The following is an 18,282-nucleotide window of genomic DNA, read 5'->3' as shown; positions in this document are numbered from 1 at the left end:
GTGTGTGAGGCAACAACACATTGGTGTTTCTGTCCCTCTTTTTCTCCCTCCCTTTCCCTTTCTCTAAAAATAAATAAATAAAATCTTTTAAAAAATCCAATCTCTGTCTCTGCTTATTGGGTTTGGCAAGTGACAGGCAGCACAAGCTCCAGTGTCCTTTCCAGTTTCAGTTTTAGTGAACTATGGGACAGATTCTCCAGAATGGCCCTACTTGGTTGTCATTGCTCATTTAGTCAGCCACTCCTCCCAGGGCTTCTGGTCTCTGAAGCTCCTTTTCTTCCATCTCCAGAATCTCCAGGAGGGTCAGGAACGAGCACTTGAAGTTCGCATTCTGTTTTCTTATGTCAGCTTTTCAATTGACCACATTTTCCCCTCTTGAAAGAGAATACATTTTTTAGGCTTTTGTGAAAAAGTTATTTTGGACCTACTTTTGAGTTAGAGTAGTTTTGCTCTATGCTTATCCTTTGATATTGGCATCTCATCAGGCTCATCACTCCCTACTGACTTTTTGATTCTCTGGTTTCCCATCTGCACACTTATGCAGGTTTCAGGAGAACATCAAAGTTAGTGGAAAAGGAAGAAACTGAGAAGAGCCCGTCTCTTGCTAGTACACTATGCAGAAAAAGTTTCTTGTAAGATACAAGCATGAATTTAGTTTGACCAATATCACTCTTGAAATTTCTAGACAAATAATGTCAAAATAAATAAGCATTCCTTGTGGTTTTGTTGTTTTTATTTTTGCATTATTTATCCTCACTTATATTTTTAAAAAATAAAATTCCAAAGAATTTAATATATAAACTAAAAACAAAAACTTCAGATGTAGATAAAGTAACACAACTTTATACCAGCTGTTAACGAAGAGCAGTGAGGCAAATGTAGGCGCATTCCTGAAGGCAAGGACTAAGAGCAAGAGGGAACTCCAGCTGGAATGTCGATTATATTCACACAGCTTCCTCTTGATTTAAATACCCAGGGCACACTGGATGAAATCATCACATGGGAAATTCACAGCACCTTGCTGAGCATCCTATCTTCAAAAGCTATCTGTCAGAGCTCACAGCTTGACCCAGCAGGTGACATAGTAATCATGAAGGTGATCTTTCCATAAGTGCTGTATGGTGCTGTATCGTTTCACAGTTGAATTCACAGCCTGGAGACTCAACCAAAATCCCATTGTTGTCATGGCCTTCTACAAGTCTTGAGGATCCACTATTCCATACTATTGCTGTCAAACCTGATGAAATGTTGTCTCCAGCCATTCAGTACAGAGCAGAGTTCTTTAAATTCACTGAAACCTATTGTGCCTGACAGATCTCTATCTAGCATTGAAACCTTAAGCCAACGAGTCTCCAGGTTAAAAGGTTTACAGCCTCCAGCAATGCACGATTGTGTCAGGCATCTCTGCAATTCACCAGTATCTATCTGTCCATACTGTCCAGCTACTGCAGCAAAGCAACCATACAGTGGATCCTGAGTTTGTCTGGGAAATTAGGCCCTCAGGGAGCCCCTCCAAACCTGCCTGGGTAGTACTCATCGCTGGTGCCAGGGTACCTGGGATAAGCCATGGTGCAGACTTATTTTTTATTCCCCTCTCCATTTCAGACTTTTGCCCATAAAACTATCTCATTTTTAGGGTTTTTTTATTTAGCTAGGTAAATAGAAATATAGCCATCATTTTTTCTTGTATTTATTATTTCAATTTCTACTGAGAAGTAACATTGTACTTTTCAGTAACTACTCCCAGCTAACGTATAGCCATGATCTAAAAGCAAATACCATGAGGGTCTGAACCACTTCTCACCATGAACGTAGAACACTCATGTGTTCTAGAAAGGGTGGCTGGGTAAAGCATTGAGAGATTTAAATTTTTTATGGTGCTTATCTATGCACACTTTAATTTTTACCAATTTCAGAAATCATTTTAACCAGACTACATTATGACCTATTTTTAAGCAGAAGTGAAAGAGTTTATTCCATAATTTTTTAGAAATTATATTATGCAGGACACTTCTCCATGGTATGAGGAGATACCTTATGCAGGGTTGTCAAACTCATTGTCACCAGGGCCACATCAGCCTCGGGGTTGCCTTCAAAGGGCCAAATGTAATTTTAGGACAGTATAAATGTAACTAATCCTTAACTAGGGGCAAGGAGCTTGGTACTGCCACCAGGTAAAAACAAGGTGCCAGGCGAATAAAACAAGGTGTAGGGCCGGATTTGGCCCGTGGGCCTTGTGTTTGCCACCTGTGCCTTATAGAGTCTAAGTCTGCAGATGGAAAGTTGTCCAGGGCTTATAAAGATTAGTCTCACTAACTTATTTACAAAGCAGCCTGGAAACCCAGATCTCACTCCAATTTGGGGATGGTCCCTGTGGTTTACTAGACATTTTATGAAAGTTACCTTCCTCATTTGAGGTGCTTCTGATTTCTCATTTCATCTAAAAAAGCTGCTGTGGGAAAGGTCAAGCCTGTTGCAATAGATCCCTTGGCCTTCCAGAATTCAGAGATCTCTGCAGGGAAGCTCAGTGACACCCCATTGTGTGGCAGAGCTACAAGAGGACAGAGCTAACATTTCACCTCCAAGCCCAGGGAGGTAACAGCTTTGTCCTTCCTCTACCTCGGCTGACTCATTCTATTCCTACTCTATTAAAGGGCATGCCTTCCTTCTCACAGCATGATCCACCTGCCCATGGAAGATCAATGTCATTTGGGAGGTATCTTGTATCATTTAAACTTGAATTTAACCTGCAGAATAACCAGACAAATAATATTTTCAATGTGAGTAAAGCACAGGAAGCAGAGAATAAATCACATCTTTCTGGGTCTAGGTTAAAATGTTTATAAAAGGGAGGGCTTGAATTAGATGAAGTTTTGGTCTCCTCCTGCTTTACCATTCCACAGTTCCATGCATCTACAAATTGCTGATTTTATGAAATTGGTATTACCCCAAGTGAGATTCCCAGTTCTTTCTCTGCCAACGAGCTGCTCATTTACAGCAGTGAAGTGGTGGCAGGAGGTTGGTGCGTGGTGAGAGCTCTCTCCTGGGACTCAAGGTTTATCATTGGGATTCAGAATATAACTCAACTGCCTCTTACAGAACTAACAGGCTTTTCCGCTTTCATTAGATTTTTCCTCTGACCTTCTCCTACTGTATAGGAAGTAATAATGTGCGTTGTCATTTTCTTGTTACTTAAATTCTGGAAGACAAATCCCAGAATGTTGTACAGTAAGGCTTCACATAACAAGGCCGATAGGTCTTGGAAGCTACAATTTCAAGTGAAACAGCATGCAACAAAATAAATTTTTACCACAGGTTAATTGATATAAGTAAAAGTTAAGTTCTCACAGCATACTTTTGGGCACAAAGACATCACCAAACTTCTAAATAAAGAGCCAAACACTTCTAATATAAAACATTGAAATAAACATACATTTAAGAAAGATTAATAAAAACAAGTAAGATAATGATTTTCCAACCTGCTTATTCCAGAGCAGGGTCACCGGCAGCCCCAGACTATCCTGGCAGCTTAGGGCGCAAGGCAGGAGCCCACCTTGGACAGGATATGCTTCCATCGCAGGGCCACTCACACACACACGCGCACTCAGACTGGGGCAGCGTAGACGTGCCAGTCCACCTCACACGAACATCCTCGGGACATAGGAGAAAACTGGAGGACCCGGAGAAAACCCACTCAGACGTGGGGAAAATGTGCAAACACCACACAGACTGTGGTTCCGGCTGAGGATTGATTAATTTTTCCTCATCAACATTATAATGAATCAACATGGAATGAAATGATGTTATTTGAGGACCTGCTGTATTGATTTTTAACCCAGTACATAATATATATTGAGTGTGGATATACACATACATACATACATACATACATATTTTTTCCTTATGTATAATTATAATACTTTTATTTAGAAGCCATAAAACTATCTCTGGAATACAAAACCTTGATATAATAGCAGCTTTTCAAGCAAACTTATTTCCCATAACAGCCTATTGGTTCGGTGATTTTATATAATTCAGATTTAGCCACCTGAATCTGCATATGGCTTTCAATCTCCACACCACTATGGTCATTTCATGTGTTTTTCTTACTAAGCACCATCAAACACAGTAACAACAGGACAAGGTACTTCTTTGGAATCTTTGGGAATGGAGAAGAAACAAGTAATTTGATCATTATCATACTGCCAGATACAGTCTCAGAAGATCCACTGTACACAGAATATCTGCACGGATCTTTTTGCAGCCTCAAAACTCCATAGGAACTTAACAGCACTTAAGAGCTCCGTGAAAAATTGATGGAGTTTTGAATTTGGCAAAAACTAATAGATCCAAAAATATGACCATTGCTCACCACACCCTTTCGTACTGCACATCACCAGCTCTTGCCTGGACTGGCTATCCTGCCGTTTTGTGCCCCACAGTCTGTTCTCCACACAACAGCCGCAAAGATCCCAAAATAACTTAAATCAGATCATGCCGCTCTCCTGCTCAAAACTCTGCCACAGCTCCACCCGTTAACTGGGAATAAAGTCTTTACAGCAACACACAGGGGTCAACACGGTTGGCCCTGATCTGTCCATTACCCTTCTGACATCTCTTCCTTCTACTCTTCTCTTCACTCCTCCACCCCTTGCTGGTCTTGATGCTGTTCCTTGCTCTAGGGCCTCGCAGTGGCTGTTCCTGAACCTGGTGTACCTTTCCCCCAGATAAGCTCATGGTGAACTCCCTTAGCAACTTCCCGTCTTTGTTCAGATACCACCTTCTCAAAGAGACCTGACCTCCCTATTGAAAATTGCAGCCTGCACCCCACCCCACATTCCTGATATCTCTTACCCTACTCTAATTTTATTGCTTTCATGACATTTATTACCTTCTAGCATAATATACAATTTAAGATCTTTTTAGAATTACATTTACTGTTCATGGCATATGTCTATATGCTGGAACAGATGCCCCATAAGGGCAGGAATCTTTCTCAGTTTCGATCAATAATTTATTCTGAGCACCTAGAGCAGTGCGTAGCACGCATGAGGCAATTGGGAAATATTTACTGAGGGAATAAACAACACCACCTAAGCTTCATTGAGTGTTCCCATGTGACAGCCATCACACTGAATGCTATGACGATTATATCTTTAAGACCTCCCAACCTGAGGAACATTCATTCTTCTCATTTGTCAGATGAAGAAACGGGGAGATAATTAGTTTATTCAAAGTCATAAGGCTAATTGCAAATACAATAGGCCCCCTTATCCAAGGAGACATATTCTATGATATCCAATGGAAACCCTATGTATACTATGTTTTTTTTTAAGTATACATACCTTTTCACTTAAAGGAAGCACTTTATGGCTTCTTCTTGGCAGAGTGAATTGCCAGCATCACCACTCTTGCTCTTTGCAGTTGTATTTAAGTAAAACGAGGGTTACTTAAATACAAACACTGCAATACCAAGAGAGTCAACCTGATAACCAGACATCTACTAAGTGACTACCAGGCAGTTACTGTGTACAGTGTGGATACACACACAAAGGAATGATTCACATTTTGGGTGGGAGACTGCAGGACAGTGCAGGACAGTGTGAGGTTTCATCGCCATACTCACGTGGCATGCCATTTAAAAATTATGAATTAGTTATTTCTGGAATTTTCTATTTAATATTTTGGGACCAAGGTCGACTGTGGGTAACAAACTGTGGAATGCGAAACTGTGAATAAGGGAGGACTGCTGTATACATGGGCCTATTTGACCCCAAAGGCTATTCATTTCCAATTATAACCTCTGGAAATGCTTATGTAGAATATGGACACTGAACTACGCCAATTGCTGAGACCAAGACACAAAAATGTCCACGAGGCAGTAGATTTCCTTGGTAACATCTTTTGCAACTACTTTGGAGTGGGAGACGAAGCAAGTGTTCAGGCCCCACTCAGATCTTCCTATAATCAGATTCACCAATAAAAGGTGAGGGTTTTTCTGTGTTTAGTGGTCTCTATTTTTAGCACTGGTATCTTGCATCTGAATTTAGAATTAGTTTGAGCATTATCATGTTCTTTGCAAACTCTAGTAATTCCAAAAAAGGTTATTGTTAGGATAGTAACAGAGAGGAGTTGATTAACCTGACATTAGTGTAGATAAGGGGCACAATTTAAAGTTCGGCAGACTTCCCTGGGCAAGTCACTCAAGTCCCAGTTTTCTCATCCCTAAACTGGTGTCTTCCAGAGTCCCTTGTGAGTCTCTGTTTGATTCTAAGTGACAAGATAAAGAACATGTAAGGTTCCAGGCTTAGCATTCATGAATGTCCTAGGATTTTTTGTCCTGGAGTTTGTTCCTTGCCCATCTATTGTTCCTTGCTCTAAATCTTGGTTATTTTGTTGCTCAGTGGCTTCTCCAGAAGAAGGGTAAATAAAAGGAACCATAACGGAAACCCATATATTGATGCTTCAGGAAAAATCTGGTGGCAGTGTGGCCAAGGGGAATGGCTGACTGTAATTGGCCTTGGGTTCCTATAAAAAAGGGGTGGGGCACTTCAGTGCGAGGGGAGTTCAAATCACTGTTCTACTATTTCTTAGTGTAACGAGGTCATTTAACCTTTTTGGTATACAATTTTCTCTTTTCTAGAAGTAAGGATAATAATTTCTACTTCTCAGGGCCAATGTGATGCTGTGTTAATTGCATCATATGTGCTCAATTTTAATTTGTTTAGAATCAGATGATTAAATGTCTACCATTACCACAGAGGGTTGAGACAACTCTAAATCCTTCTATCATCCAAGAACTGTCCTATGTTGTTCGCTGATATTTTAATGTTACTCATTCCTACTTATCAAATATAACAAAATATTTCTTTTAGTATTTCCATTTTAATGTGTGATCCAGCTTACTCAAAAGAAAAGAAGGTAACTTGTTTTCTATAATACCACATTATCTGTAAACATCTGCCTTATTTCATCTTAAATCCTTTTAATACTGGCATTAGGAAAGGGATTCTCAGGTCACACACTGCGCTGTCGGTATATATGCAGACTTTCCAGTGCAGTGGTTCTGACCATTGTTGACTCACAAAAGTTCCCTGAGAATTTGATGAGAGCCACAGCCCTTCTCAGCAAAGAGAAATTCTCAGCTGTGTATAATTTTCACATAACTTCAGATCATCCAAGACTGTTGAACCCTCTTTACGAACAGAGGTTGAGAACCCTTGCCTAATGGTTGCAAGTGGTCGTGAGCACCATTTCTCTTTCAATTCCTGATAGTATTCGTGGATTGTTAACATAATATGGTAATTTTGTGTTATTTTGTTTTCCTGAATTATTTTCTTTACCTTAGGTTTTTTTCCCCCCCTCACTGTGACTAATAATACAGGCATTTAGAATAAGCCTCCAGAATTTATTTTATAACCCTTGGCTCAAAATGTAATTGGTAACTGATCTGTGCTATGGCCACACTGACGTTGAATGAGCCATTGTTCTTAAGACAGGTCAGCCAGCTCCTGAGCACAAATAAGTCTCCATAGTTTCCACGTTAACACTGGACATCTAGCTACAAAGCAGAGGCTAAAATTAGATCACACCTAGTGCTGACGTATACTCCACAGAAGTGCAGTTCCAACCCCAGGGGCTTCATTTAATCAACAACACTGTTGACAATCCAGAGAGAGATGTTTCATGTAACAGGAAAAAGATGCTCCACTTTGAGAAAGCTAAAATAGAACCTATAGGAATTAAGAGGGTTTTGAAATGTTCAAAGGTGCACCTGTTAACTCTAGGTCTAATAAAAGAAAGACTAAAATATTCCCAGAATTAGGTTGGCATTTTCTTCCCTTTCTTGTTTCTAGGTCAACATGTTTTTACCAAGAAGTTTGAGTTGTACAAACACAGCGAACTGTTAATAAATACCTACCTACATAAATACATAAAGCAGGAAGGAACGAGATGTGAGGTTGACTATAGAAAAATAATTACAGTTCTATTTCCTATAGAAAGTTTATTACATGAGGCTCTTTATAGCTAAAATGACTCTTTCAAAGAATATATAGAGCAAATGTTTTCTAAATAAAACATAAAAATTTCCAAAAGTTCAATTACTAATGTTTGATGGGTGTAATAGATCAGATTATAAATAAATATAAATGCTGCACATGTGGTTAAAAGAAGGACTTGTGTAAAATTAAAATAATTTTAATATAAAATTTAGCAAAAGAGTTGAAGAAATAAAGAAGTCAAAAGTACAAATTCATAAACACTATAGATTCTCCAGCACTAGGAAAATGAAATAAGAACACAACGAGTTATACTAACATGGTATGATAATAAAAATGCCCATCTCCTATAGACTCAGCACAGATAGTCCAGGAAAATGAGTATTTAAAATACAACCCCCCTTTCTTATAAGACAGCTGCTTTCCTACATGAAGTTATTAAACGTATCTGTGGAACATTGCTCAGGAGTTGAAAATGATGGAATCACATACACATGGTGTTAATTCCTCCCAACTTTCCTTTCCGAGGCGGTTCACTTGAAGCAAGTGCTAAAAGAAATGAATTTCACTCAGTGACAGTATTTCCACATTTGCAGCCAATTCGAGGTCCTAATGAATACCCAGTGGCAGAAAATGACTCATGACAGTGAGACTGCAAAATGATCCTGTTCCATCTTAAATGGAATCTCAGAATGTTGACGTCATGCATTCCAGGTAACCCCCATCGGACTCTGGCTCTATTACCGAACACCGCAGAGGCTCCCAGGAGGTCACTGGCAGTGCCCATACAAGGTCAGCCGTAGGTCAGGTGCTACTTACTCCCATAGGAAATCAGGAATCTGCCTTCAGACACCTTCCTCACTTCTGTTCATACAAACCACTGTGTTATTTCCTCAATAACCTTTTCAATTCCCAGAAATAAATGCCTTGGAGAGGATGTGGAGAAAAGGGAACCCTAGTGCACTGTTGGTGGGAATGCAGACTGGTGAGGCCACTGTGGAAAACAGTATGGAATTTCCGCAGAAAACTAAAAATGGAACTCCCCTTTGACCCAGCAATTCCACTGCTGGGATTATACCCTAAGAACCCTGAAACGCCAATCCAAAAGAACCTATGCACCCCAATGTTCATAGCAGCACAATTTACAATAGCGAAGTACTGGAAGCAACCTAAGTGCCCATCAGCAAACGAGTGGATCCAAAAACTATGGTATATTTACACAATGGAATTCTACGCAGCAGAGAGAAAGAAGGAGCTTATACCCTTTGCAACAGCATGGATGAAACTGGAGAGCATTATGCTAAGTGAAATAAGCCAGGCGGTGAGGGACAGATACCATATGATCTCACCTTTAACTGGAACATAATCAACAAAGGAAAAGAGCAAGCAAAATACAACCAGAGACATTGAGGGGGGGAACAGTCTAGCAGTGGCCAGGGGGGAGTGGGATGGGGACAGTGGGAAGAGGGGATTGCAGGAGCTATTATAAAGGACACATGGACAAAATCGGAGGGGATGGTGGGGGTGGGAGAGGGAGGTGGGTTCAGCTGGGGTGGGGGGAGGTAAGGGGAGAAAAGGCATACAACTGTAATTGAATAACAATAAAAGATAAATTAAAAAAAAAAGAAAAAGAAAAAAAGAAATAAACGCCTTTTCCAGATGTTTTAATAGCTATTTTGTGGGCTCAAATTTTGTAAGACATAAAATTTTATTATGTTTATAACAAAAAAATGTGACCTATGTCAAATGCTTTGGAGAGAATTCGAGGAAACAGGTGGTTTATTTACCACATAGCCAGAAATTTTTATGTGTTGAAATTCAGCAATTCTTTCTGAGGACTATAGATAGATTTATAATAAAATTACACACCGAATCCTCGTGAAACATTTGAGTATTGACAACAATGAAAGTTAACTTGGACCTAGAAAGTAAGTACCTGCTCAGCAGGCTGGAACAACAGACAAAGAAGCCAACTTCAAAATCACAGGAAACGTTTCTCCCCGGGACACCGCTGCCATAGAGTGGCATGGTATCCTCCTTCTTTCTCTCTATCCTCTATCTATCTATCCTCATCCTATCCTCCTCCTCCTTCTGAGTGACTACAGACTCACTGAGGCACTTACTTCTCTAGTACAAAAGTCTATGAGTCAGGTTGCTGTTTGAAATTTTATCAGTAAGAATGAGACACTGCACTCTTGCCTGAAAGATCTCAAGAGCTGTTGACACAGAAAAGCAGCTTGATCTCCAGCCCAGGAGCTGAGTTCCACCCAAGGGTTTTCTTAATAGGACAGCCCACACTTGCCTCAGCGTACTGTTTCCAAAAAAAAAAAAAGCACTCTGGGCTCACATTGCTGACCAGACTTGCATCTAAATTCCGCTCTTTCTAGAATCCTATAGTTACTCTCTCTTTCCTCTACCTTGTTTCCTCATTGCAATGGGCTAATAAATCTAAGTTCGTGGGACTCCAGGTTTGTTCCTGGTGTTCTCTGGTTGACTGAGTGAGATAGGGCCTGTTTCAATAAAGTGCTCCAGCTCAAGAAGATGTCTGCTGTTTCAATAACAGTCCTGAACTTTAATATTGTCTCCCAGATACTGAAAAAACAGAACACATCTTTGCTGTAATTTAGACTCCTGTGACCTGTGAATTTTAAATTCTCTACTGTCTTCTCATCTAAGTAAAACATCCCGAAAGCCAGGACATCTGTTGTGAGTGTAGAAATGGTATGTTCTGGCTCCGCTGCTGCGAATGCACCCTGTGGCAAACCGCGTCTGTTTCTAAAGCTCAAGCAAGACTCCGCAGCAAGCCTGTGAGGCTCTTTGTGAAACTTAACAGAGCCGGGATGATGGGAAATAGGCGGCGGAAGTCCCGGGTCTCCCAAACACAATGGCTTGTCCACCTCTGTTTTAAATGCAGGAACACCAGATTTAAAAAGAAAAGAAAACCTGATGTGGGAGGAGTATTCAGAGACTGCCCTGAGGTTGTCTCTGCCCTAAGGTTGGAAGGCTGCTTTTGACATACCCGTGCGAGTAGCCGTAATCGTAGGCTGAGGCCGCCTTCCGACTGACTGCGGACGCGAAGGAGGACTCGGTGGCCCGGGACGCCTGCTGCCGGTAGGAGGCCTCCGCCGCCTGGCTGAAGGCCTGGGATTCCTGGCGGTGCGCTGCCGAGGAGCGGCTGCTGTAGGCCGCGGAGCCGTGGGTGTAGATGGCAGAACTTTTCTTCTCCTGCTCGTGGTACTGGCTCATGGAGCTGCGAAGGTCCCTGTTGTAGTAGCTGCGATCATAGTGCTGGTGCAGTTTCTGGTAAAACGGCAGAGACATCTTGGGCCCTCAGGGAACCAGACAGCCTGTAAGAAAACAATAATGTTTGAGGGAATGGAGAAACAAATCCCACAGAACAAGTCATCTAAACCAATGTGTGAAATTAATACTCTTATCTTTTCGAAAGAGTAAAGGAAAAATGCTGTGAAATTGAGCTTAACCGCTTCCTCAATCAAGTTCATACTTCATGCCCAGATGTGCCCCTTCCTGCCTGTCCTTGTGCAGCTTTCTTTTTCCTTTTTCTTCCTTCCTTCCGTCCCTTTCGCTCCCTTCCTTATGTATATATTCTTTACAAAGTTTCCCTACCAGAGCTATTGTGCTTTTCCTCAGATCTTTCATGAAATGTATTTCTCAGTTCCCATCATGTTGTTCTGACGGAGGCTTCCTCTGGGAGAGCAGGGAATGATGGAGCGTCTGTGTACAGCCAGCGTGGTTTTCATTCAATAAATAACGACCGAGACCTACGATGAGCACGGTACTATTCCAGCACAAGAAATACAGGGATGAACAAAACAAACACAATCCCAGTTCTGATAACCTTATATAGAAACTTACATTCTATTTCAGGAGATATACAATAGAGAAAATAAGTAAAGGATAAGGTATATTAGAATGTGCTAAATGCTATGGAGAAAAAGAAAGCAGTGAAGGGAGAGGGGAAACAATTTTAAGCAGCTTCACTGTTAAGTGACATTTGAGCATGAGGATATCTGGGAGAAGAGTGTTCCAGATAATAAACCATTGCAAATGCACTGGGGTGTGGGGGTGCTTGTTATACTCTAGGAGTAGCTCCTAAGCCAGGGAGGCTGCATGAAGGCATGAAGTTGCAGGGGAAGATGGGAGATGATGCTGTGGGGTGGGGTGGTAGGCAATGGTCACGCAGTGCACGATCCCACGGGCAACTCTAAGGACTTTGTGTTATTTCCTGAAAAGGCTGAGAAGCCATCAGAAGTTTCTGAGCTGAGAATCACTCACGCCGATTCTGAAGAATAGACCGTTGAGAGAAAAGAATGAAAGCCAGGAGACCAATGAAAGGGCTGTTAGGAGCTAACTTGTATTACCCAAAATTCATAGGTTGAAGTCCTACTGCCAGTATTTCAGAATGTGACTGTATTTGGAGATAGGGTCTTACAAAAGAAACCAGGTTAAAATGAAGTCATTAGGGTGGGTTCTAATCCAATATGAGTTGTCCCTGTAAAGAGGAAATTAGGATGCAGATATGTACTTCTTGTGAAGATGCAGAAGAAAATAACCATCTTCAAGCCCGGGGGAGGCCTCAGAAAAAAAAACAACAACAACTCTGCCAGCACCTTGATCTCAGATTTCTAGCCTCAGAATCGTGAGAAGGTAAATTTCCGTTGTTGAAGCCACCCAGACTATGGTACTTTGTTATGGGAGCACTGACAAATTAATGTAAAGACCATTGCAACAGTCTAGGCTAGAGATGTTAGCGATAGCAGTGGCAGTATGAGAAACGATTAGACTGCACATGCTTTGAAGGTAGAACCAATACCATTTGCTGAAATTACTGCATTAGGGTGTGATAGAAAGAGAGGAGTGAGAAATGACTCCAAGGATTTTGCTTAATTGCAAGATTGCAGTTGCTGTTAACTGAGTTGGGAAGAGTATAAGGAAACAGGGGTTTGGGATGGAAGAAGAGATTGATTTAAGACATTTTACATTTGAGATACCTGCTAGGCATCCTAGTGAAGATGTTAAGTGGGAAGATGGGTATGTGATTTTGTTGGAAAGGGTAAAGGTACAGGATGAAGACCTACAATTAGAACTCACCAGTTTATGGATAAACTGCACCCTCCACCCCCCACCCCCCTGCCCCCACAAAAAAAAAAAATTAGAGTGAAGGTAAATGTAAAAGGAAGTCCTAAGACTGAACTCTGGAGTATACTTATGTTATAAAATGAGCTCTATCAAATCGCACAAACACTTCAAAAAGGTATAGTGTCAAAACAGAAAAATTTGCTCCATTAAGAATATGAAGATTTCTGCCCTGGCTGGTGTGGCTTGGTGGATTAAGCACCGGCCTGAGAACCAAAGGGTCGCTGGTTTGACTCCCAGGCAGGGCACATGCCTGAGTTGTGGGCCAGGTCCCCAGTGGGGGAGCATGCAAGAGGCACCCACACATTGATGTTTCTCTCCCTCTCTCTCACCCTCCCTTCCCCTCTAAAAATAAATAAATAAAATCTTTAAATAAAAAGAATATGAATGTTTCTAATTCTCTAACATAAAGAAGAAAGTCAGTAATCAGTGTATCATTTGTATTGTGAACTTGAGCTAACAGTTCTCCTGTAAGTCAAGGATTTGTTTGCTTAGCATAGGGAGGAGAGACTTCACATTGCATTAGCTTTCCTGAATAATGTATCCACTGACAGAAGCCCATCAGCCACCCTGACAACCCTGGAGGAAGAATAGTTTTATGGAGCCCCTACTTCAATTTTTAATGCTTTGGTGCATGTTCTGAAATGTTATTTTTAAATGTTACAAGTGAAATTGTTGTGAAGTAGTCATTTTTTCTAAATCTTTTTACGTTCTAAATGAGGAGTGAATCCTAAATTTGCCATATATTTGTCAAGTTTACAGCTACCTTTTTATTTAAACTACTTTAAAAGTCAGCATGTATTCCCTAGAGAAGAAAGTCCAGCAAACTTCACTCCAGAAATATTTATCTTAGGGTTCACGGAAGATGTCAGTCTACATCACAGTTCTCAAGAGGAAAAAAATAACCACTAGCAAGCAACTTTGCTTCAACCCCTAAATAGAGTGCTGTTTTATGTTCTAAAACACACAGAATTATCATGTGTAATGAATAATTACTAGATAAATTTTGATAAAACAAAAGGACTAGAATATATTAATATGAAAGTATATTATGTTTGGCAGCTATAAAGATATTAGGTAAGTTTCTGCAAGGATACATACTACACTGAAACATGGCAAATGGTATTTGAATGAGATTCAAGTAAATAAAGAATAACCTTCCTATGTGTTATGTTATAAGCTAAATTCACAACTCAAATGCCTTAAAATGCTATTATTTTCACAAAATAAAATCTTTAAACATCTTGTCTCATTTCTATTTTCCACTCTACTGTATTTCTACTTTCTGCTAATATATTTAACTTTAACAATACGTAATATTCTAAGTATATAGGTGATGAATTACAAGTAAACAGGTTTGGCTTTAAGTGAACAGTACTGACTGTCACAGCTCTGACCTCTAGAACGAAGGTACAAGTGCCGCCTCTTAAAGTGAGTGAGGATTATCCCCAACGTACGACAGCTAGAGTATGTGGGGAGGAAAGATGGGTTGGTTGTCTTCTTTCCCTCTCATACCTGCATTTTCTGCTGGAAAATAATTTGGGAACTTAGGAAGAAATACTAATCCTGACATGAGGCCTTTGTACAGGCCTTAGAGGCCAAAAGCTGATCAAAATTATTCACAGAAAGTGTGAGCTTCAGGATCACTGTGTGGGGATCTCTGCTGCTCTGAAATGCTGCCTAACCATTTTCAGGTTAGAAATATCATAACGCATCCTCCATCTACCCGCATGGCATTGTCAGAGCAAAGTCACCGAATTAGACACTAGTGACTTCAGAGTTAATTTACCTCCTTTTGGTCTAATTTGTAATCAGGGGCTATTGTAAGCATACAGAGGATTGAAAGCACATGAATTCCTGTCACCTCTTCCATTCCAGATTTCAACCAAACCACTGAATTATCACTTGGAAAGAGTACCTAACTCACACTTCCAGTTCCATCTGAGACAGTTATTATTTCCTTATAGTTCCAGGAATGGTGGCTTAATTTAAAAAGAATACAGTGAGCTGGGAGAATAGCTGTGCCAGCAAAAACTGGCACTCTGTTGCTCTTGTCTTCCTTCCCAGAGGCTCCACTTTCCTATTTCTCTGCTGTTCTGGCATCTCTTTGAGAAAACTGCTGAGCTCAGAAGATAGAAAGAAACCACACACGCCATAGTGCTGTTAAGCACATAAAATATCAGATGCATTCTTCTGCCTCCATGTCACACTTACCAGTTTCCAAAAGAGTGATGATGGTGGAAATGTTCCGATGTGGCTGTGGAGCAGGATGAAAGATAAAACACCCACGTAGGTTAAATCCAAGAAAAAGTTAAGAGGCAGGGCTAAAGACAGGACCCTGGGGCCAGTTCAAAAATAATGCATGTGGTCAGGCAGTAGAATGTCAGAGCCACACAGCCAGCCTTTTATGGCAAAGAAGTCAGATAAATATAGCAGCAAATGAGGAGAGTGGTCCTAAACTGAGAGGAAAAGAGAGGCACTGGCTGGTAGCTGCCTCAGTAATGTAATTATATTAATGCCAATCAATGGGTCTGGCCTGATTAAACCAAACGTAGGATTTATATTTGGCTAGAAGAGCTATTTTCAATATCACTCTATCGCTGGATATTTAAAAGTGCAACAGAAAGAGTGGTTTGTGTTGAGAGCTAAAAATAAGAGTAGTAATCTGATTCCCAACATGGACTTCATGGAATTTTAATGCCAAGACATGTTTCTGGGTATGCTGTTCATAACACATGTAGAGTACATTTAAAAGACACGAGGTGAAAAAAGAGCTTGAGGCTGACTACAGGCAAAACAAGCAGGAAGTGGGTTACACATGGAAGCAATTGTGGCTTGATGATACAGCCATGGTTTTTTCCATTTCAAGAAAATTTACAAAGTCACGGCTTCATGTTTGAATATCTGATTCCCTATTCATTAAGTAAAGCCTGTGAGAAGAAAAACGTTTTATTTTTCCTGAAGGCAAAGTAGAGTCATTCTAGCTGAGGAAACGGAGGTTTCAAGCAGCCAAACCATTTGCCAAAAAAGCACATAGCCAGTAAATGACATAAATGCAATACTTGTACATTCAGAGATATTTGAATTCCAAAGCTTATGAACTTTTTGTCATGCATTGCTGTGTCTTCCATGCAGTGATACTTTGTTTATAATAAACTAGATATTTTGAAACAGTTTTTTAAGTGCAATATAGGCCTCCACTTATAACTGATGGCCAGCTTGTGAGCTACCCAACATATATGAAAGAATGTATTCTACTTAGTTCTGATTAAATTCAATCTGGCATTTCTTTATGTAAATACACCTCTTGTGAGTGTGTATATGGACATTTTATCTTTCTGGAATCCACAGGAAAATTTTCCAAGCTTTTTGTCCCCCAAGTACTCATTTGTTCTCTAGACATCCAAAACACAATGACAGTGGGGCTGCCGAATTTTGCCCCTCAGCCATTGGAACAGTTCCCAGTGAGCTCTTTTTCTAGAGAACATGACAAATTGCTACAAATCTTCTCAAAGCAAAAAAGGAAAAATAAACAAAAATAAGAAATATAAATCATCATAATACTAGCTAAAATTTAATGACCAGTTGCTATATGCTAGGCATTAATGCTGTTTTGCAGTATCTATTTGATCATCACGCACATAAAAACTTTTTATGGGACGTGAAATTGAGATTTAGAGAGATTAATATCCTTAAAGTCACACAGCTATTATAGAATGTGACAGAAGATTCAAGCCTATGTCTATTCTACACAGAGCCTACTCTTCTATATAACATGTTATACTGGCTTTCAATCATTTAGTTGTGGGTGTGTATATGTGTGTATAGATGCATAGATATATATTGTAGACAGACAGATAGATAGAGAAGGAGCCATGTGCCAACAATATCCATTAGAAGGAAGAAGTATTACCAAAGAAGAGTTTTAGTTATATTCCTGTGAAACATACTACTGTTTATTAAATAAAGATGTACTGGGTTACAATGTACCCCAGGTGTAAGACGTAAGGCTACAAATATCAATACATTAACATATTTACTGAACTTTGACCCCTGTTAGGAAATGAGAGAAGTCCACACACACTTGTGGAAAAACTAAAATATATATATAATTTACTTATTTATACTCGGGATCCCACGTAAAGCCAAAGAGTTTATTTCAAACAAATATGCAAAATTGACAAAAGAAGTATAAGCAAGACCTAAATGACCTTTCTGCTATAGCATCGTCTGGATGCAGGCTTTTCTGACAAAATATTTATCCAAAATGTAACTACCCATATAATAAACTATATACTGTGGTGTACTACATGATAAAACTAAAATTTTAAAAATTTAGTTGGGCTCATATAAATGAATTATTGTGGTTTAATTATAATTCCTTATAAATCTATAATCATTTTGTTGATTACTCTGATTTAATCATAATGCCCTATAAATGTGTAATTATTCTGCAAATTTAATGAAATGATAATCAACTCTTGATTTCAAAGTTTCCAGAAAACTTTTATTTTTACTTTTAAATTATATTTTATTGATTATGCTATTACACTTGTCCCAATCCCCCCCTCCACCCCCCGCCCTTTGCCGCCCTTCCACCCAGCCCCACAACTCCCTCAGGCAATCCCCACACCATTGTCCATGTCCATGGGTTATGCATGTATGTTCTTTGGCTACTTCATTCCTTCTGCTATACTTTACAGTCCCATGGCTATTCTGTGACTACCAATTTGTACTTCTTAATCCCCTCACCTCTTCACCCACTAACCCATACCCACCTCCCATCTGGCAACCTTTTCTTAAGTAAGTCCCTTTAACATTTCATGTAATAATGGTTTGGTGATGATGAATTCCTTTAGTTGTTTCTTGTCTGGGAAGCTCTTTATCTGCCCTTTAATTCTGTATGATAACTTTGCTAGGTAGACTAATCTTGGCCGTAGGTCCCTGTTTTTCATGACTTTGAATGTTTCTTGCCAATCTCTTCTAGCCTGGAATGTTTCTTTTGAGAAATCAGCTGAAAGTCTTATGGGAACTTCCCTGTAGATAACTAAATGCTTTTCTCTTGCTGCTTTTAAGGCTCTCTCTTTAACCTTTGGCATTTTAATTATGATGTGTCTTGGTGTGG

The 18,282-nt window shown here is 39.9% G+C and overlaps 1 protein-coding gene and 1 pseudogene across 2 annotated transcripts in view; both read right to left on the bottom strand.

Moving 5' to 3' along the window:
* Positions 1–15,573, bottom strand: part of MYOM1 (myomesin 1) — a 131,161-nt gene extending 115,588 nt beyond the window's left edge. The window contains exons 1-2 of one of the 2 annotated variants that reach the window (XM_024580417.4): positions 15,372–15,573; positions 11,020–11,347 (exon numbers count right to left, since the gene is read on the bottom strand). In XM_024580417.4, the coding sequence (XP_024436185.2) occupies positions 11,020–11,321 (302 nt within the window). In that variant the 5' untranslated portion in view covers positions 11,322–11,347; positions 15,372–15,573. The remainder of the gene's footprint in view (positions 1–11,019; positions 11,348–15,371) is intronic. The other variant, XM_045187957.2, reaches the window with a different exon arrangement.
* Positions 965–1,568, bottom strand: LOC112322780 (sorcin pseudogene; annotated as a pseudogene).
* Positions 15,574–18,282: the final 2,709 nt, after the last annotated feature.

This window comes from Desmodus rotundus, chromosome 10, assembly GCF_022682495.2.
Source record: "Desmodus rotundus isolate HL8 chromosome 10, HLdesRot8A.1, whole genome shotgun sequence".
NCBI classification, from domain to species: Eukaryota; Metazoa; Chordata; class Mammalia; order Chiroptera; family Phyllostomidae; genus Desmodus; species Desmodus rotundus.
Note: the sequence above shows the minus strand (reverse complement) of the source record. Positions and strands in the feature narration are given on the sequence as shown.